The sequence below is a fragment of the Thermomyces dupontii genome, assembly GCF_041956625.1.
Source record: "Thermomyces dupontii strain NRRL 2155 unplaced genomic scaffold VTN31scaffold_1, whole genome shotgun sequence".
NCBI classification, from domain to species: Eukaryota; Fungi; Ascomycota; class Eurotiomycetes; order Eurotiales; family Trichocomaceae; genus Thermomyces; species Thermomyces dupontii.
In genome coordinates this window covers 1,374,580-1,395,350 of record NW_027192307.1, presented here as the reverse complement: position 1 = coordinate 1,395,350, position 20,771 = coordinate 1,374,580, and the positions used below count along the sequence as shown (strand labels likewise).

The 20,771-nt window shown below is 58.7% G+C and overlaps 6 protein-coding genes across 6 annotated transcripts; 4 read left to right on the top strand and 2 right to left on the bottom strand.

The window, feature by feature from the left end:
- Positions 1-17: 17 nt before the first annotated feature.
- Positions 18-3,020, top strand: VTN31DRAFT_525 (uncharacterized protein; the record flags this gene model as incomplete). The annotated part of the gene is made up of 3 exons (XM_069405728.1): positions 18-253; positions 320-794; positions 852-3,020. 3 exons carry the CDS (start codon positions 18-20, stop codon positions 3,018-3,020), a joined length of 2,880 nt encoding a protein of 959 aa, XP_069263381.1.
- An 897-nt stretch (positions 3,021-3,917) lies between these two features.
- On the top strand, positions 3,918-4,829 carry VTN31DRAFT_524 (uncharacterized protein; the record flags this gene model as incomplete). The annotated part of the gene is made up of 4 exons (XM_069405717.1): positions 3,918-3,934; positions 4,341-4,399; positions 4,451-4,560; positions 4,626-4,829. The coding sequence occupies 4 exons, from the start codon at positions 3,918-3,920 to the stop codon at positions 4,827-4,829; spliced, it is 390 nt and encodes a 129-aa protein (XP_069263380.1).
- A 5,505-nt stretch (positions 4,830-10,334) lies between these two features.
- On the bottom strand, positions 10,335-13,303 carry VTN31DRAFT_523 (uncharacterized protein; the record flags this gene model as incomplete). The annotated part of the gene is made up of 2 exons (XM_069405706.1): positions 10,335-12,995; positions 13,058-13,303. 2 exons carry the CDS (start codon positions 13,301-13,303, stop codon positions 10,335-10,337), a joined length of 2,907 nt encoding a protein of 968 aa, XP_069263379.1.
- A 489-nt stretch (positions 13,304-13,792) lies between these two features.
- Positions 13,793-16,565, top strand: VTN31DRAFT_522 (uncharacterized protein; the record flags this gene model as incomplete). Its single annotated transcript, XM_069405695.1, has 3 exons — positions 13,793-13,863; positions 13,917-14,487; positions 14,550-16,565. The coding sequence occupies 3 exons, from the start codon at positions 13,793-13,795 to the stop codon at positions 16,563-16,565; spliced, it is 2,658 nt and encodes an 885-aa protein (XP_069263378.1).
- Positions 16,566-17,612: 1,047 nt separating this feature from the next.
- On the top strand, positions 17,613-18,958 carry VTN31DRAFT_521 (uncharacterized protein; the record flags this gene model as incomplete). The annotated part of the gene is made up of 2 exons (XM_069405684.1): positions 17,613-17,876; positions 17,948-18,958. 2 exons carry the CDS (start codon positions 17,613-17,615, stop codon positions 18,956-18,958), a joined length of 1,275 nt encoding a protein of 424 aa, XP_069263377.1.
- Positions 18,959-19,189: 231 nt separating this feature from the next.
- On the bottom strand, positions 19,190-20,128 carry VTN31DRAFT_520 (uncharacterized protein; the record flags this gene model as incomplete). Its single annotated transcript, XM_069405673.1, has 1 exon — positions 19,190-20,128. One exon carries the CDS (start codon positions 20,126-20,128, stop codon positions 19,190-19,192), a length of 939 nt encoding a protein of 312 aa, XP_069263376.1.
- Between the last annotated feature and the right edge of the window lie 643 nt (positions 20,129-20,771).

Below are 20,771 nucleotides of genomic sequence, written 5' to 3'. Positions count from 1 at the left end.
GTACCTTCTTACCGCCAATGCCGATCAAGCTGCCCAAAGGCTTCGCGCGGCGCAAGTCCCACGGCAATGCCCTGGATGAGGTCGAGAACCCGCCTGAACCGTCGTTCCGCGTCCTAGAGCGTCCGGCCGCCACGGCAGCGCAGTTCAAGGGCCCGCAACATACGCGCTTCTACGGTCGTTCCACCGAGGAAGAGGACGGCAAAGATGACAACATCTTTGCCGGCATTGACAAGCCGACCGCGCTGAAGAATCGGTAGGTCCATCCGTCACCCTCGAGCCATTCAGGATCAAAAGCAGGATAACTGATCACGTTCACCAGAGTCAGCGGCAGCACCAGTAACTCTACGTCCACCGCCGGCTACTACGACAGCTCCTCCTCCACCCGATTGAGCTCCGCCTCAACGGTACCTTCCTCTGGTGACCCGTCCATCCAACAGGACTCGTCCCGGAGCTTCCACGATGTCCCCATGCCCCCTGTGTCCGAATCCTCTCCGTTATTCTCCATCCGCGCCGGCAATCGGACCTTTTCCTTTGGAAGCAAGCCCAGTCGCTTGCCGACGCCGCCGAAGTCGCAACAAACGCAGCAACAGCCGCCACAACAGCCGCCCGCGCAGCAGCCGACCCCTTCTTCGCCGCGGCACCGGGCGACAACGGTCAGCTCCGCCAGCACGGCCACCCCGCCGCGCCTGGACACCAACCTGAGCTTGGATATGGATGCGGACGACGGTTTCGGTAACATGTTCGACAACATCGGAAAGCGGAAAAGCGTGGCCCCTCTGCAGCAATCCCAGCCGGTACGGACGAGCAATGGAACCATGAACGGCTACGCCTCTAACGGTGTGAGCATGCAGGACAATGGACATGCAAACTCTGCAGCTGGCGCTCCCCCGCCGGCACCCGAACCGGCACAGGGAGACCGACCGCCGCTTTCGATATCCTCCAACGTCAACCATGCCAGGGACACCGTTGCGTCGCCGACATCTGCCGTCAGTGCGACCTCTCGCGATGGGCTATTCCAGAGTCCAGCCGAGGAGTCGGAGCGAGGCTTTCCTGTGAACCGGAAGCCATTGGCCCCTTCGCAAGCCAGACCGGCTTCGTCGACGCAGGACTCTTCTCCACCATCGCCGAGACTTGCGCGGCGTAAACGGGCGTCTACAGACCGAGGCATTCGCCGCGTGTCAGTGGTGGAAGACGAAGATGCAAAGATTGTCCGCGAGTCATTTGTCAACTCCAGAAGAAATACTCAGCCGGTGGTCACGGAAAGCAACCAGGACCACGAGGACGATGAAGATACGCCCCTCTTTAAAAAGAGCCCAACCGAGGGGAAGAAAGAGGACAAGACCGACGACTTTTTCTCCGCGGCGCAGCTGGCATCGAGATACGAAGCCAGCCTGGCCAACAACCCCCAACCCAACAACAATAAAGTCATGACCCCAGCCCAATTCGAGCGCTATCGAGAACAGAAAGAGCTCTCGCGGCAATTGAGAAAGGCCGAAGGAGAAAGCGATTCGTCGGACGATGATAGTACCTACGAGGACGACGAGGAAATTGAGATGAAGGAGGCCGCAGCACGGCAGCGACGCAAGCAGGAAGCGCACTTGGCTGTGTATCGCCAGCAGATGAAGAAGGTCATTGGGAAGCAGGAGGACCCCCTGCCGTTCCAGCGACCCGAATCGCCGCGCATGCCTCACCATGAGGCTCGTAATAGTAGTGTTTCTAATCTGGCCCCCCGCCTGTCGACCCTGGGTCTCTCGGACGACAAGCCGGACGCGGGAAGGAGCAGTGACGATGATGAGGACGTTCCCCTGGGCATCCTTGCCGCTCATGGCTTTCCAAACAAGAATCGCCCTCCCACACGGCTGACCATGTCCAGCTCGAACCCGAACCTGCGCTCCTCTTTCATGAGTTCCTCCGCTTCCATTGCCGGCGATGGTCCGGGCTCAAGAGGAAGCCTCCCAGTGTTTGCCCGCAACCTGCCCAAGGATCCCTATATCGGGGCCTCCCTGGTCCACCAGCCGAATCGCGAGAGCCTGGCCATGGGAGGCGGGAGCCCTGCTGGCCTGCCCCCGGGGGGACTGGTCGGGGTCATCGCCAACGAGGAGCGAGCGCGCGCGATGCGGCGGGGCAGCCCGAATCCGCCGGGTGGTCCTGGGGGCGGCATTCCTCGGCCATACTCGATGGCCGCCAACATGAGCATGGACCGCTCGAGCCCTGGCCCTTCTCCGATGTGGAACAACATGCAGGGCGGTTTTGGGCAGCCGATGCAGATGACCCCCGGCGAACAGGCGCAGCTGCAGATCTCGCAACAGATGGCCGAGATCATGCAAACACAGGTGCAGATGATGCAGCAGATGATGCAAATGCAGGGCATGGTTCCCATGCAACAATCACCACAGTCGCAGGCGCCGCCAGTTGCTTTTTCTCCTCAAGCGCAAAATGGCACCCCCAACGGGCGACCCATGTCGATGGCGTCGTCATTCCATTTGCCCCAGTTTACCCCCCAGTCTGACCAACGCACATTCAGCATGCTGGATCCGGGGCTCTCTCGATGGAACGCTAACAACGGTCGGCCGTCGTCATTCTACCCTGACCCCAACAATCGTCCGGGGACGCCACGCGGCGGACCTGCCTACGCGCCCTCGATTGCGCCGTCTGAACGCAGCAATGTGGGCCTGGCACCACGATACCGCCCTGTGTCCGGTGCGGGTGCGGGTGCGGACGCCAACAGGGCTCGCCGATCCTCCACCTTCACCTCATCCACCCGGCCCTGGAATGACGAGAATCAACGACCGCCGTCGTTCCTGGCCCAGACGCAGACATCACGGCCCGCCGCCGAGCGGAAGTCGACGTTGCTCTCCAACGTCACGGGGCCGCCGTCCAACTCGGGCGCGGCGTCGGATGACGACGACGAGGAAGGATGGGCCAGCCTAGTCAAGAAGCGCGAGAAGAAAATGAAGGGCGGAAAGAAGGAGAAGAAGGAGGGGTCCGCACTTGACGGCCTCTGGCCCGTGGTCGATTGATCTCCTTTGCATTCAAAATCTCCGCATTGGCCTGCGCGATACCAGCAGTCGTTCCTTTTCGTACGTCCCTCTCCTTTTACCGAGCGTCTCATTCCTATTTTTATTGCTTGGGCGAGTACATGCTTGGACAACCCGGCGTCTTTGTGACAATTTTTTTTTTTCCTCTTCCAGGGCGTTGATTTTCTCCATCGGACATCTCCGGTTGCATTCGATTGATCTATTTCTCCATGGCAAACTCCTTGAGCTTGCAAAACTCATACTTCATGTATTTAATGAGACCAGATGAGTTCGTTATTGCGTGGTGCTTCGGAGTAACCGAGGATAGATTCATAGACTACTACATAGTCTAATCACAATATAATCTTTTATTCAGAAGTACTGTATGGGGATATTGCAATCTTTTGGCAGCTCGATACATGCAGTTCGACTTTGGGAACTGACGATGATGGCGGATGAGGTAGTTACAGACCTACTGATTAGATAAGATTGAGTCACGTGCTGATCTGCAACTCGCATCATCATTGTTCCGTCGATCTTCAACGCCGCGTTCTGGTTTCCTGTCTTCTACCTTCACGGCGCCATATACGACCCGGCTTATATATATCGAATATCGGGTCGTTGAACGGTTCCGAAGGGGATTGCCGGTTGATTCCCTGATTGTATCGACCCGATCTCCGGCTGCCCGACTCAGTCGCGGGGACTCCATTGTTGGATTCTTGAGTCTTCCGTCGATGGTCGTTGTCGTTGCGTGGACTCTGTCGCGGATTCGGTGAAGAGTTATTGTCCTCGGCAAGAGGAGCAGATTGCTCATCATTTTGGCCTGTTTGATTTCGGGCTGAGCATTGGGTCTATCAGTGAGCAGATCGTTGTGATATCTGCGGATCGAAGTCGGCAACCATGAACGTTCCAGATAGGTATGGAGTGATATTCTACCTTTTTTTCGCTCGTTGCTTGATATGGAAAGTCTTCTTGGTCACTGTTTGCGTGCTACTGCGGGCTGTGTGATTCATTCACTAGGCATGGGGCATGCACACTTCTCTCTTCCTATCACGCTGTTGCTTCCTCGTCCATCTTGATTTCACATTGCTACTTCTGTGCGGGTTTGTATCAGTTTGTTCAAATGTCGGATTCTGTCAAAAATGAATCTCTGTCAGATGAGACGCGGGCCTTGCTGCGTGCGAGGTTCCGCGCTGGTGTCCCGATGTTCGAGACTCCGTTGACTGAGGAGAACTTGAAGCCCAAGTCTGATACCTTGGCTTTCCTCTCGCTCTTGAGATTTTGAAGTCTATCTGTGACGGGCCGTGGTTAATGTGTTTCTAGGTCTGAGTCGTTTATCCTCGCCGACGGGGAGAAGAAGATCGAGGAGAAGACTGATACTCGTACGTCAAGCCCTACTTTCTCTTCCCGACGGCGTTGACAAAAACTCCCAGGTACTCCTTCCACATCAATGTTTATCCTGAACAAGGAGGATCACACCCTTGGGAACCTACTACGCTCCCGCCTGTTGCAAAACCGACATGTAACTTTCTCCGCTTACCGGGTACGGATTTGCCCTTTCTTTCATCCTTACTAGCTTTGAGCTATATCCTGACGGATACTTGACAGGTTCCTCACCCTCTTGAACATAAGATGGAGCTGCGCGTCCAGACCGACGGGCAGATCACTCCCAAGGAGGCCGTGCTGGCTGCATGCCACGACCTGGTCAAGGATCTTGGCACACTCTCTCGCGAGTTTACCAAGGAGTACGAACTGCGGAAGATGGTCGGGGCGGCTGGTCAACAGCAGAACGGGACTCAGGATGGCATCTGAGAATCTATGGTATATTCTCATCTGATCCGTCCCTTTGATGCTTTGATACAATCATGGTGCACATGGGCCTGGCGTTTGGGATGTTGAGTAGAGATGATGGCGTTACTTGTGACGATTGTGTCTATTCCAATTGAAGCTCATTCTGTGATCCGAGATGGTAAACGTAGACATTGGCCTCTAACTGCTCCCCTTCTTGAGCTGAACCTGCCGGACTCACTGGGCGGAGTGGGGAGCTCTGAGCCGCTGAGGCATCCGGATTGCCAAATCGGGTTAGCGTTGTGGCCTTGTGGCCTCGTCGTCATCCCCAGGCGCAGCCCCGGCCCTCGTGCTCAATTCCTCCCACTCATTGCTTGTCGGTTATCTAGCTTCAGCTTGGTGTTCGGTCTCGTGGTTTACTTTCGTCATATGTCGCGATTCGCCCGCTGATGTATTCCTCGTCCAACTCCTTCCTGGGCGGCACCAACAGTGCCCGCCCGGGACAACCACAACCCTCACCCTTCGGACAACAGCAACAACAGGGTTTTTCGCAGTTTTCTCAAACCCAGCAGCAGTTCGGGCTGGCGCCTCAGCCGACCGGGTTTCCCGGTGGCCAGCTGCAGCCGCAATTCACTGGGTTTCCCGCCGGCAATCAGGGACTACAGCCCCCGCAGCAGCAGCAACAAGGGGGGTGGCAGAACTATGGCCAGGCACCACAGCAGCAACAACAACCGCAATTGCAACCACCGCAGCAGCCGCATCTCCAGCCACAATTTACCGGGTTTCCGACCTCGACGCCGCAGCCGCCACCGTCATCGCAGCAGCCCGTGCCGACTCTGCAGCTGCCTACATCTTCCGCGCCGACTACCTCCCCCGGCAAGACCTCCTCCGAGATTGCGCAGTCGTTCCAGGATGTGGATGGCGCGGGCCGATCGCAGCAGACGCAGTCTAAACCGCACTCGAGAATTCCGAATATCCGGCTCTCGTTTATCACCGCACAGGATCAGGCAAAGTTCGAGCAGCTCTTCAAGGCGGCTGCGGGTGATAGTCAGACACTGGACGGTATGTGTCGGAATTCGCCAGAGGTGGGTTGTTATCGAGGACGCGTTGGCTGACCGATTTCTCAGGCGAAAAAGCAAAGGAGATCTTGTTGCGCTCGAAACTTCCCGGCCACGAGCTGTCAAAGATCTGGTATGTAAACGGCCAAGCGCTTGGGAGACAGCCTTCAGCTGACGTCGGGCAGGGTGCTGTCAGATACCACAAAATCGGGGTCCCTGTTCTTTCCGGAATTCGCTCTGGCAATGTACCTCTGTAATCTGCGGTTGACGAAGAAGGAATTGCCTGATGTCCTGCCGGAGCGCATCAAGAATGAGGTCTCAAGTATGGTCGATATCATCTCTTTTGGCGTTCCTGACACGGAAAGCCCTGCGCCGCCGAGTAACGCTCCAAAGTTCGATACTCCGCCGCTGCAAAACACCTCCGCGCCGCCCACGGTGCAGCAGCCGAAACCGCAACAACCGACAAATGCCCAGCTGTTGTCGCAGCTTACTTCCCAACCCACGGGATTCTACAATCAAGCGACTGGGTTCCAACCCCAGCAAACCGGTATGCCGAGCCTGGCACCTCAGCCAACGGGTTTCCCGGGCCAGCAGCTGCAGCCTCAGCAGACCGGGCTCCCCCAAAATCCTCAGCCCACGGGCTACAGCGGTCCTCGCCCTCCGATGCCTCCGATGCCGACGTCAACCGTCGGGTCTTCTCTCTCTCCATCCCACACGGCACTTGCGCCGCAGCCGACAGGGCGACCTGGCCAGTGGGGCTTTGTCAATGCACCTGCAGGGGGACTGCCGGGCCTAGAGGCACTTAAGAACCAACTGATGCCGCAACCCGGACGCGAGGGTGGGTTCACCACGGCAGGGCTGGCCGGTAACGCGACGATTCCATGGGCAGTAACAAAGGAGGAGAAGAAGATCTACGACCAGCTGTTCCGCGCCTGGGACGGCCTCAACAAGGGCCACATTGGCGGCGAAACTGCCAAGGAAATCATGGGCCAGAGCGGTCTGAGTCGGGAGGACCTGGAACGAATCTGGACGCTGTCTGATCCGCACAACCGGGGCAGACTGAACATGGATGAGTTCGCTGTCGCAATGCATTTGATTTATCGTAGACTGAATGGTTATCCCATCCCGAATCGGCTGCCTCCCGAACTGATCCCGCCGTCGACAAGGAATCTGAACGAGTCAATTGGCACTGTCAAGTCTCTTTTGTCTCAGGATGCGGAGCAGCGGAAGGCGTCCGGCGCGTTCTTGGAACCCCAGAAGACGGGCGTCAGCTACCTCAAAGACCACTCTTTCCGGGGCGGTGCCTCGTCGCCTGGCTCGGGTCGTCGGGATGCGACTCTGTACAAGCATAATGATGACTACGTGCCGTACATATCCAGTGCTCGTCGACGCCATGGGGGCGATAGCCGAACGTCATCGAAGCCCACGTCCCCAGCTCCTGAGAAGGCCGACGAGGACCTCTCGGTGGAGCAGCTCAAGAAGAAGATCCGCGAAGTCAAGATTCAGCTGGATGCGGTTGACTTCCGCGACCAGACCCAGGCCGAAGAGGACGAGGAACTTGACCGACGCGACCGCCGCGAAGCGGAGGCGTTGATGGACCGCATCCGGCGCGTGCAGGACGACATCGACACTCACCCGGACGCCGTCTTCCGCAATCTCGACTCTGGTGCGGAGCGTCGGTCGCTCCGTCGGCAACTGCAGGCGTATCAGGATCAGATTCCGGAAGTGGCGTCCAACGTCCGCAAGGTGGAGAAAGCCATTGCGGAGGCCAGGTTGGTGCTGTTCCGACTGCGCGACGCCAAAGCACACCCGGAGAGCGCGCTCAACATTATCGGAACGGGTCCAGGCGGTGCCATCACGGAGGCGGATCGCATCAAGGCTCGCGCTCGGGCCAGAATGCAGGCTCGAGCGGCCGAACTGGCTGGTCGGCCGCCGCCGTCGATCCCGGAGGACGACGGTGCAGCTGCTCGTCGTCTCGAGGAGGAAAATGTCAAGATCAAGGCGGAGCGCGAGCGGAACGAGGCAATGACGCGGGATGTGGAAGAGAGCGTGAGAGAGTTTGCGAACAGCTTGGAGGCCAGCTTGAAGGAAGGGGCGGAAAGCTCGACTCGGGAGCACGAGCGACGGCGATGGGAAGAGGGTCTTGGAGTCGAAGATACGATCCGAGACTTTATCTACGATTTGCAACGCAGCAGCCGGACGGCAAGAATTCGCAAGGAGGAGTACGTTCAAAGAGTACTTTGTTTTTGCAGATCGCGAAGCTAACTTTGGTTAGGCAACGGCAGCAAACCCTGCGACCAGAGCGGACGGAGCGGCCTACGAGCAGGCAAGAGCAGGATGTATCGCCTCGTCCATCTCCATCGCCATCGGCGGGCTCGGATCGCTCGTTTGCCGGCATGACGCATGAAGAACGAGTTGCAGCCGCGCGAGAACGGGCCCAGAAGCGCATCGCCGAGCGGATGGCCGCGGCTGGTCTGAAGCCGCACGTCGACTCGGGCGAGACTCTGCGGGAGCGTGAGGAGCGAGAGAGACGAGAGCGTGAAGAGCGACTCCGGCGTGCCGAGGAGGAAGACGCTCGGCGCGAACAAGAGCGACAGCGTCGGCTGGCGGATGAACGGTCACCGGCGCCCGCGGCTGCTCCTTCTGCTGCCCAGAAACTCGCTGGCAAGAAGCCCCCGCCGGCGCCGCCTTCGCGCAAGGCCCGACCGGACAGCGCGGGCCAGGCGGAGGCCAAGAAGGACGAAGAGGCCGCCAAAGCGGAGGAGCAGGCCGCCCGCGAGCAGGCGATTCGCGAGGAGCAGGAAGCTCAGGAGGCGGAGACGAGAAGACTTGAGTACGTATCATCCGAGGATGTTTCTCTCCGGGAATGGAGGACTGACACTATGCAGGGAGGAAGCTCGACGACAAGAGGAAGAGTTCCAGCGGGAAAAGGAAGCTCAAGAGGCCCGTCTGCGACAACTGGAGGAAGAGGTTCGTCAAGGGAAGATCCGGAAGCAAGAGGAGAAGCGTCGCAAGCAGCAGGCGGAACGCGAGGCCAAGGAGAGAGAGGCGCGGCTGGCGGCGCAGCGGGCAGAGTTGGAGGCAGCCAAGGAGCGCGAACGGCAGCTGCAGCGGGAGTTGGAGAGTCTGGAGGAGAGCTCGTCGGATGACGAAGGGCCGATTGTGATCACCACGCCGCAGGACAGCACGCCGACGCAGAGTCAAGTCCTGCCGCCGGCGCCAGCTCCTGAGCCGGCAACGCCTGAACCACCGGCTCCCGAGCCGGCAGCTGAGGCACCCGCCCCGGCACCAGCGCCTGCAGTTCCCGAACCTCCGGCGCCAGAGCCCGCGCGGGAGCCATCACCGGAGCCGTCGCCCGAACCACCCGCCGAACCCGAACCTAAGCCGGAACCGGCAGCACCCGCTCCTCCGCCAGTCAGCAGCCCACCTGCAGCGACCGAATCCAAGAACCCCTACTTCCGCCAACTCAGTCAGAGCCAGGCGGCGGCGGCGGCGGCGGAAAGCCGTGCGCCTGCGCCAACATCCCCGCCGGCAGCGACGGAGATGCCCTCCACGAATCCATTCGCCCGGCTTGCCCAGCAGCAAGAAGCGGCGAAGAGCGCGCCATCCGCCGTTCCAGGACCGCTGGAGCGCAAGTCGCGCGCCCGCCCAGAGGCCGACGATGATTGGTCCGTTGCGGAGTCGAGTGACGAGGAGGACTCGGACGACGACCGGGTGGGCGGCGGCAGCGCGAAGCAGCTCGCCAGTCTACTCTTTGGCACGATGGGCCCACCGAAGCCGCTGCCCACCGAGGAATCCAAGTCGCCGACGCCGGCGCCTGCTGCAGAGACTCCTCCTTCCGAGCAGACAACTCCAACGCCGGAAGCTCTTGCTGCTGCTGCTGCACCGCCGCCGCCGCCTCCTCCCCCGGCAGCCCCTCCAGCCCCTCCAGCTCCTCCAGCTCCCCCGGCTGAAGGTGCGGCATCACCACCGCCTCCACCTCCACCGCCGCCGCCGGCAGCTCCGCCGGCACCGCCAGCACCTCCTGCCGACGGAGCGGCCCCGCCGCCACCTCCTCCACCGCCGCCGGCCCCCGCCGCGCCGGCCGGAGGCCCGCCAGCAGGGATGCCGGATCGCAGCGCTCTCCTCGCGTCGATCCAGGCGGGCAAAGGGCTGCGTAAGGTCGAGACCAAGGATCGGAGCCAGAGTGCGTTTGCGGGGAGGGTGCTTGACTGAAACCGTTTCAATCTTTTTCAGAAATATCCATACTCTTCTCCGTACAGAGACTATATAAGACTGCGGTTGTTTCCCTTCAATCTTTGTTCACTTCGTTCGTTTTTTCCTTTTTGTTTGATCTTGTTTCGTAAATAGCACCAGCATACTGTTCATTTGAATCATTCTACAATATAGCTATGTACAAAGAACGTCATTCTTTCCGAAATAATAATCATGAATCGGGCGGCGTAGTTGTTTGTAGAAGAAAAAAAAAATCTCACCCAACGATTTCAATAATCACATTCCCTAATGTACTCACCACCCACACAGTGACCAACCCAACGCCCACCTTGCGATCCATCTTCCACGCATTCAGCGGGACGATCACGAGGAGGCTCACCAGGATAAACAGCAGGGTAGCGCCGCTGATCGCCAGGGTTTTGGACACGGGGATGTGATATGTCCCGCCGCCACCTCCTTCCCCATTGTGAAGAGTCATATACAACCCCCCCAGGCCAATCCCCAGGAGGATATTCAGCATCGGCCCACCAAAGCACGCACTGAGCGCCATAACCGGGTATCCCAGGCGGGCGATGGTGCTGTCGGCGACGAGGTCGCTGAGGGAGTTGCCGACGGCGAAGACGGTGAGTCCGAGTAACCCGTCGCTGATGTTGAGGATCACGCCGAGGGTTTTGAGCACGCTGACGACTTCGTCGGCGATGGTGGCGATCCAGCTGATGCCGACGGCGAAGCCGAGGAGGGCGAGGAGGGGCCGGAGGGGGCGGGGTGGGGATTTCGGCGTTGTTGGGGATGTGTGGTGGTGGTGGCGTCGTCGTCGTCGGCGCAGGGTGAGGGTGAGGGCGGCCGCGGCGAGGGATGAGAGGGCAAGGCTGCAGAGGATGGGGATTGTGAGGTTGGAGGCACGCTGGGTGTCGTCGAGGTTGTACCAGGCAATGGTGATGATGAAGAGGGGTGCGGTGAAGAGTTGGGTGATGACTAGCCATTGGTGCCATTCCCGTGGCGCGGATGTTGAAGAGGTGGTTGAGGAGTCCTCCGACAGGGGGGTGGCCATGGCGGGCAGCTCGGAGTCCGCCCGGGCTCGGAGGTCAACTGTGCCCGTTTCGCTTGTCCCGGAATGCGACTTGCGCGGGTCCTGGTTGTCGTCCTGCGGCCGTAGATCCGGTGAGTCATCCGGCAGCCGAATCCGTGGAGGCCGGACTGTCGAGCTGTTTCTTTCGTCCGGGCTGGCTGTTACGGAGACTGTCGGCGGCCTGTTGTCGGTCCCGGTCGGGTTCTCTGGCTGATCCGGCTCGACCACCGGCACCGTCAACGTCAGGATCAGCACGCTCGGCGCGGCGACCACAGCCAGGAACTTGTCCCACAGGCTTTTCGAGCTCCAACCATCCATCGTCGGGAATAGCGTCGAGACCAGTTCCGACGCCGTCGGCAGGGAGCCCCGGCCCATCCACTTGGGAACAATTCTCGGCTCCCCTGTGTAATCTTCCGACCTGCTCGTCGCCGCTGACGGCGAGCTCGGTGTCGGAAACGCGGGCCCCTCGGCGGCATCTGAATACAGCGGAAACGGCGTCGTCCGGCTACTCGTCTCCGACTGCGGTGACGCCGGACCAGCAGGGACTTGCGACTTCGGCGAAACCCCCCCGGCAGCAACCCCCGGCGACAACTCATGAGGGGAGCCCTGATAGTTCGGCGCCCGGAACATCTCCGTCGGTATGGTTAGATGTGTGGGCGACTGTCGGTCGGACGGACCGGAAGCAGATGGCCTACCCAGAGACGCATCCTGACCACGATTGTCGATACGAATCTCCGGTCCGACCGGTCCGTTCAGAGACACCGACCGCCGTCGGTTCTCCTGTTCCCCCGCAGATGGCCCTGCTTCCGGCCCCGGATGCGACCGCACAGAAATGTTGTCCGAATACCGCGACGGCGGGCGAGCTTCCCCCGAGTACCGTCGCAGATCGATCGGATCGTGAATATTCTTCGACTTCTGCAGCGACGACAGGACCGACCGGAATTCGAGCGCGCCGACCAGACTTGGCCGGATGGGGTTCATCGTCCCGCGTCGAGACAGTGTGGGACGCGTGAGATGCATGTTCTCTCGAATCTCGGCCAAGTAGCGGTTGCGCGTCTCGTCGTCCTCGTCATCCTTCCACGCCGGAATGGCGGCCATCTCCAAGGCCGCGAAATCGGGCCCCCTGGAGTCCGCCAGCAATCTCGTGCTTTCTCCAGCCACCGGGTCATCGTCCTCGGGTTGCTCCTGCAAATCCAGCTCCTGGCTCTGCGGGATATGGAATTGAGCCCGAGCAGCCAACTCGCTTTCTAACCGCCGGCGTTGGCGGGTAAGATACCAGTGCCACGACACAACCATCACCACGTAGAAGAGGTAGAGCGCAATCATCGTCATGCACTCCCACGGATGTAGCTTCCCGTCCGCCAATCCCACCATCACAAAGGATGCAGCGATGATGAAGTAGCCAACATCACGCACAAAGCTGCGCCGGGCTACTCGGAACGGCCGCACCAGGGCCATGGATCCTGCCACGACTGCCGTGATGAAACACGCCGCTCCGACGAGCTCACCGACTGCCAGACTCCCGCTGTTCGATCCCATTGCCGCGAACGTCGAGAACACGTCCGGGCTGCCATTTCCAAAGGCCAAAAAGGTCACGCCGGCCAGACTCTCGCTCATCCCCAGAATGGCTGCGATGGTGCTTAAATTGATGCAGAGAAAGTCGCTGGCTGCAATTCCGATCGTGCTGAACAGGAACGCCAGCCACAGAGCCAATATAGTGAATGCGACCGGCCGGGCATGGTCAAGATGGCAATAATACAGCTCGAGATAGGGAAACAGACCCTCTTCATCGGGGCAGTTGCTCTTTACAAAGGCACATTGGTCGGGGGCGTGCCGCACAAGTCGACACTACGTAACGAAAACACCTGGTGAGACATTGACAGTTTGAACAATCGAATCATCCAGCTTACACTCTGTTCCTCATCTCCTCGATTCGTCACGTTGAGCAATCCCGCATCGTCAACCGATCGGGCCCTTCTTCGGTCGAGGCCAGTCCATAATGACCCAGGCCTTTCCGTCCGCCCGCTCACCCAGCTGACGACTGCGAGAAGACAAATAGCAGTGCATGTGAGGAGAAACGCCCGTGGGTGAAATGATCTACCGTTTCTCAGGCGTACCGAGACCGCTGGCAGAGGAGGAGCTTCGGAACGACGCATCACTGCATCATGAGTGTACACCTAGATAACCGGAACAAGCTGTACCGACGCCAAATTCGAGTGTAGGTATGAGCAGTTATAGAGCATCGACCAGCGAGCTGGCAACTCTGTCCGATTAAATGCTACAAGGAATCCGTACACCGCATCCATCATTCGGAGTTCCATTGCAACGCAAGGTGCAAGGGTTGACAGTTCAGACGGAATCTTGGCGCCAAGAGCTCCTTCGTCATTGTGGCGGTGCATGGGTATAGTATCACACAGTCACGTGAAATGTGGCTTCTCCGCAGTGGTGCCTCCCCTGCCGAATGTTTGTTTTGTTGACAATAGTACGAGTACGGTTCCCCATTTGTGCCATTTGGCCAACTCGAACTCCACGAACGCTTCGACAACGCCCGTTATATCCGCATCGGCCGCAGATCAATCCTTCCATGTGCTGATATCGAGTGCAATTTATACCGAGAAAACACAAATCTCTGACCCGCCGCCGACATGCCGCGAGTCACCAAAGCCCGCCGCTCAAACGGCGGCGTGTCGACGCCGCAAAAGAACTCTCCCATCAAGTAAGGCAGGCGCGATGCAGAGAGGAACTGTGGCTGACGCCTTCCTTTCTCAGGATTCCGCTCAACGATGACTCGGAGGAGAGGGCGGAGCGGCTGCAGGTCCGCCAGGCGGAACACGACCGCCAGATGAACCAGATCAAGGCCGCCGTCAAAACCCCGCTGCCTCCGCGCAGGACTCACGATCGCGCCGGCAGCCAGAGTCCCTCGACGCCCCGAGCCTCGCTGCGCGGGAGGGAGAGCGACGTTGACGGCCGCGGCCGCGGCGCTACCCCCAAGCGAGTGCCCATTCTCGCCAATTTCGAGGAGTGGATGAAGATGGCGACGGATAACAAGATCAACGCGAGCAATTCGTGGAATTTTGCTCTGATTGACTACTTCCATGACATGTCGCTGCTGCGGGAGGGCGACGGCGTCAACTTCCAGAAAGCCAGTTGCACCCTTGATGGCTGCGTGAAAATCTACACGAGCAGAGTCGACAGTGTTGCGACAGAAACGGGCAAGCTGCTCAGCGGCCTGGCCGAGAGCCGCGATCGCAGCCGACATCAGGAAGCCGAGGAAAGCGGGGAGGCGGACGAGGAAGAGGAAGAGGGAGAGGATGGAGAGAGGAGGAAGACCAAGAAGAAGGTAGAGCATAGATTTAATTTTTCCAGGGGTGCATTGCACAGCACATCAACTGACACGTGTAGTCACAACGATCGCACGAAGCGACACTGGTCCCGTCGTTTGCATCGCTCCAGCTGAAAAAATTGGAGCTAGAATTCGCAGTCGACCCATTGTTCAAGAAGATGTCAGCCGACTTTGACGAAGGCGGTGCCAAGGGTTTGCTTTTGAATCACCTGTCCATCGATAGCGAGGGGCGGATCGTGTTCGACAGCAGCGATGACGTGGACGAGACTACGACCGGGCCAGAGCCCATGGATATTGATGGGTCGCAACGAGGCAGCGCCGAGCCAGAGGAGCGTCAACAGTCCCAACAGCCGCCAAAACAGGCGGATGACGAGCCCATGGAGATCGATCTCGGCCCGCTTGCGGCCAAGTTCTTCCCCAGTTTGGACCGGCTTGACGAACAAGACGTCTGCCCGTCTCTGAAGAACTTCGACCTGGGCGACCCCAGCGGATCGCTGGACATTCCCCTGCTGAAAGCTCCCGAGGATTGGCGTCAGGACAAGCCCAACGACGGCGCCGAGAATGCCGGTCGAATGGGCGACGCGTCGGGGATCATGCTGGATGATGACAATGCCGTCGGCTTTGACGACGACGATGCGACATTTGCCGGCTTCGACATTGGCGAGAATGCCGGGTTCGGCGAAGGTGGAGAAGCCTGGGCCCGGGAGGCTGCGCTGGAGCCAATGTTGAAAGTCCACCGGATGGACATTGACGGAGAAGAGCAGGATGGTGAAGGCGATTTCGACAACAACGATGCCTACGCAGTGTCCCTATCTCACCAGCCCGCAAACCGTGAGCACGAGACCATTTTGAGCTACTTTGACAATGCTCTACAGAAGAACTGGGCAGGTCCCGAGCACTGGCGTATCCGCCGGATCAAGGAGAACAACGCTGCGAGCTCGTCGACAGCCGCGCCAAAGCAACGGAAGGAGAAGGAGCCCTTTGAGATCGACTTTACGGCGCCACTGGACGCGACCGTGGCCGAGCAAATCTACACGCAGGCCAGTTCGAACTCGGCCATCTCATTGCCCAAGACGCAATGGAAGACCAAAGGTCGCAACTTGCTTCCGGATGATAAACACTTCAACTCGCAGCAGCTGTTGCGTCTGTTCCTCAAGCCTCGGGCTCGCATGGGCTCCAAGAAGGTTCTTGGATTCCGTAAAACCACCGCCCGGGAATCCCGGCCGATGCCTGCGGCGGGTGAAATGGACGAGAATTTCTGGGCCAACCACAAGCCGGAAGAGGAGGCCCCTGGCGAGGAGGAGAAGGCTGGCCAAGGCACGTATGACGCCAACTTCTTTGCGGATGACGATGGCCTAGCATTCCCGAACGGTCTGCCCATGGGCGACGACGATGATGACAACCTGCCATTCGCCGATGCTCGGGAGATGCTCACGCCGCCTCGGGACCGGACCGAGCAGCCTGGCACGTCGGCGGGCGATGGTACGGGACCCGGCGGGCTGGCGTCGTTGCTCAACATGATGGGTGCAACCCCAGCCACTGCTCTGCACGGCGGCGGCGGCGGCGGCTTCGGTACGCAGCTCGTGACGCATGCTGGCCGCCGGATTCGGCCCGAGTACGTCAACTACGCGCGGGTTGCCAAGAAGGTGGACGTGCGACGTCTCAAAGAGGAGATGTGGAAAGGCATGGGCGAGGGGCTTACTGCGTCGACAGACGTCAACTTGGCCTCGTCCTCGGCGGCCATCACGACGATTCCTGAGGAGTCGGATGAAGACGACGGGCCGCCGACGCCGACGCCGAAGGGTCGACCTCTGCCGACGGAGGAGGAACCCCCCACGCCGGCGGAGAAGGATTCGCGGCTACGGTTTACGACGGTGATGAATTCGCTCAAGAAGGCTTATCCGGAGGAGGCGCTCCGGGATATCAGCACGTCGTATGGGTTCATTTGCCTGTTGCACCTGGCCAACGAGAAAGGCTTGGTGTTGCAGGGGGGTGATCCATTTGGGGATGGCGATGATCTGGAAGAGATTTACATTTCTAAAGACGTCGGGGCAGTGGTGGAGGAGGGGGCGTAGTGCAGGTCTGGACTGGACTTGGGACTGGCGGCGTTGGCGGTATGTTCAATGTTGACAATTTCACATGGGTGGGATTCTTGGCTGTACAGTACGGGGTTCTGGCTTTTCTGAACAATCCAGTCGTTTATTATCATACGACTCGTACGCGGTAGATTTGCCTGCATGATCTGGGAGTCTTGGAGGTGTAGACGTTCAGAATCCCTGCTTGAATTTGCCGAATGGAAACAATGAAGGGGGAAGCACGGAATTAATTGAACGCGGGGCTTGAAACGAATCCTCGACGTGATTGGACCGGATGGTGTGGAGCTGCGCGCCAGAGTCCCAACCACCATTGGTCCATTGAGTGAACTAAATTCTCAGAAAAGCATTCTCATTGGTCGAGAATGTGATGGCCAGTTGGCCATGCAGCGGAGAAAAAGCAGCTGAAGCGGAGAACCCCATTCTTGATCCTGATTGGCTCACTGTCGTTGATCAACGGGATTGTCTTTTCGGAATGTCCCTCATTGATCCCACCGAACAGCCAATGAGAGAGCGCTCTCTCGAGGAGCGGACTTGCAGCTGGAAGCTCCATTGACCAATCAGCGTTCAGATTAGCACACCACCGCAGTTCTTGGCCCGGCGCTTCAACAGAGCAACACATTCGACCAAAGCGAGCTGCCCAGCATCCGCCGGGCGCTTGCGGTTGGAGGGGTGGGAAAAATGGGAGGATTGGGATGGCAGCGGGACTGAATAGATATTATACAATTCCTGCCGGGCTTTCTGTGCATCTCCTTGTCTTGGATTTCTTCCCCTGTGCAGTGCAGTGCAGTACTACTTACAGTATACCTTCGTTCAGTCTCTGGACGGGAATTTTGTCCATGTTGAGGTGTTGACGTTTAGAGCGTGCGCTGCGCCGGTCTCGCAGTTGAGTTTGGATCAAAGCACCATCATTTACAATACAAGTCTTGTGCTGGAGGGCGAGTTCGAGAGCCGGTTCTCTCGAGTCGTTATCAACTGAAGATTGGAAGCATCGGAAAGGGAACAAAACATTGAGAACAAACGCACAGAATGTCAACATCAAACCCGAATCAAGCCCCGTTGGCAGAACCCCGCCAGCCGCATGTGTCCGACGTGGGTTTCGGGTACGTTGCGGACAACGATCCGGCGAACCATGCATCGCTGCCACCGCAGACGCCCAAGTCGCCCCTGAAGAGCGCGCTCAAGTCGCCGGGCACGGCGCGGACGCTGAATCCGCTGAGCCCGACGTTTCGAGAAGAGCTGGAGCTGGAGAAGCAGGAGCGGAATGCGGAGAAGGAGAATGAGCGGGATTTGGTAAATACGTTTTGACCATCCCATGATACTGAGGAAGAAATCAAGAAGGCTGATATTATATATCAATGTAGAAAATCAAAATTCGCGTCCGCGCCGCCAAGATACTCCTCCGCGGCGTCAACTTCAGCTGCAGTTTGATCGTCCTGTCGCTGATAGCGGCCAGTCTGGCCATCTTCAACGCGACCAAGGACCTGGCGGCGCGCAACAACCGGCCGCCATGGGCGATCGGCACGCCGCTGTGGCCGCAGTACCTGATGCTGGCGCTGGCGTGTTTCTCGCTGGTGGCCGCCGTTGCCGTCTTCTGGGGCTACTGTCGGGGCGGGCATCGCAGGGCGGAAAAGCTGGGCGTGTACTACTCGGTGCTCTCCGTCTGCTTCTTCTCCTTCACGCTCATCCTATGGGTTGTCGCCGCGGCGCTGTTTCAGAACTCCAAGACGAGCAACAACGGCCAGGACCTGTGGAGCTGGTCCTGCACCAAGAACCTGCGTGCCGAGTATTTTGCCGATTCGGTCGACTACCAACTCGTTTGCCGCATGCAGGACTGGGTGCTGATCTGCTCCATCATTGAGATCGTCATCGAGGTCTTTGTCATTCTCATCTACGCCGTGGTCTTCTACCGCTTCTACACCAAGAATCGCCTCCGCAAGACCATGAACCTGCGCGACAAGGCCCGGAACGATCTCTACCTCGCCCAGCTGCGCGCCACTCAGTCCGCGCCCAACACCCCGGGTTTCATCCCGCCAAAATCCCCGTATGCCAACGGTGCTGCCACACCAACAACCACCATCACACAATACGCTTCCCCGACCCAGTCCACCCCAAAGCCATTCCAGCTGCAGCCTCCGCCGGCCCGAGCTCAGCACCGAGCTGCCGAGCAGGCATCGTCTCCCGCACAGCAACAACAAGGGCAGCAACAGCAACAGCCGCAGCCGCCGCAGTCCCCCGCTTCGCCGCCGCCCGTGCACCCCACCGAAAACGTCAACGAGCATGTCGGTGCGGCTCCTGGCGAGCAGACCTTTGAGGCCGTCCCGATTCCAGGCGCGTACACAAGTCCGACTGCCGCGACGGATCCGAGTCGATGATCCCTGGATGATCCCCGTTGGCCAAGAAGAAATTAGAAATATCTGGACGATAATTGCATGGCTGGGCTGTTGTATTATTCTGGGTTGGGATTGCATGGCGTTGGTTTTGATATCCCCAATCATCATGATGATAATCTTGGTAGTTTTTTGTTCTTCTTTTTTATTAGTTACACCTTCATTCGTTGATTCTTTAGCATGTGCAATGCAACCCTGCAAATTGATCAAAAATCTTCAAAAAAACCGAGGGAGAGGTCCTAGTCCTGCGATTCCTGCAGACATGTGGACGATGACGGACTCCTCGTCCGAGTCCGAAAACGGATCCCCCCATTCGGGATACGACAGCACCTGGTCCATGACCCAATCGGCATGCTCGCGCCAGTCGAGCTTGTCGAGATTCTCCAAGCGGTTCTCGCTGAGCTTCTTGTATTTGTCCTCGCGGGCCTGCCACGCGGACGGCGCCATCATCGCGCGCTCGAGGTCCTTGCAGGTCTGGCGCGTCTGCTTCGGGTGGAAGTACCCCGTCCACAGATCGACGCGGGCGTCGACGAGGTTGCGGAAGCAGTGGAACGGGCGCGCCCAGGGCTCCGAGAGAGTGAGCTGGATCGGCCAATCGCCGAGGCGCAGGTCGATGTGCACCGTGCGCAGCGACGGCAGGGACTCGGACAGCCGCCGACACGTCTCAAGCCAGCGGCCGTCCGCCCGTCGCTTCCACACGAGATGCTCCGCGGCCTTGGGCTTGTGGTACGTGGTGTGGTAGAGCTCAATGTGCCGGATGGCGCGCTGCGCGTCCCGGTTGACCCGGTTCAGGAACATGTGCACGGTCCGCGGCGAGCGGAACACAAAGTACGTGTTGGCGTACACGGGCAGCAGCATCTCTTCGTAGAACTTCCGGCAGGTCAGCGCAAGCTCCACGGGTGGCGTGGCCGAGTAGCGGCTGTCGAAGCCCTCGCCGAACCGCAGGTTGAGCTTGTTGTGATAGAGCCGGCACGAGTGCGGCTGCTTGCGTCCCGGTCGTGGATGGTGCTTGGTCCGGACGAGTTCTACACGGTAGTCACCCAGCAGGTACTCATAGATCTGGGCGCGGATCTCTCCGGGCAGTTTGAACAGGAGGTCTTTCTTGTCCGATGGCTTCGGCTCATAGACTTTCTTCTGAGATTTTTTTCCTGCCATGGTGTCGGCACGAGACTGGTTACGATTAGCGACGATGCAGTCCGTTTTGTGGGAGCAGCACTGACGTGGTTTGTCCTTGGGATTCACAGATCGTTGGACACTGCAGTTCTTTGTGCCGGCTGGTGTTTTTTGAGATTTGCTCTCAAATTCCACAGCACGGTGTTTTTGCTCATGCAAAATGTCCCCCGGCGTGTTTTTCAACGCTTCTCTGATGACCGTTGGCCTCCAAGTCAGGGACATTCAACCCGCACTGTGCTGGGTTGAAGGAATGTGTGAAATGGATAGATCAAATTTCAGTCCATGTTCTCAGTTATCAGCGAGCATACACTGGCCACAATGGGTTGCTCTAGTTACTGTTGGACTGATCGGAAAAAGTGACAGATCTAGTTGCACAGCTAGTACAATGTATCGTCCAGGAACTGCCATGTCAATTCCTCCGCTTTGAAGCTGCAGTCTTGAATCGATCGCTGGAATCCTGCGCTGGCGGAGCTGATTACAATCCCCGCACTCAAGACTGGACCTAACCCCAAAGAGCAGGAGCTTTTTTAGTCATGGTCAAGATTGATTACATAACCCTGCTTAGTCATCTTTCGCGCTAAACTCAATCTGCCAGCGCGGACAAGCATCATCCCACCAGGCGGTC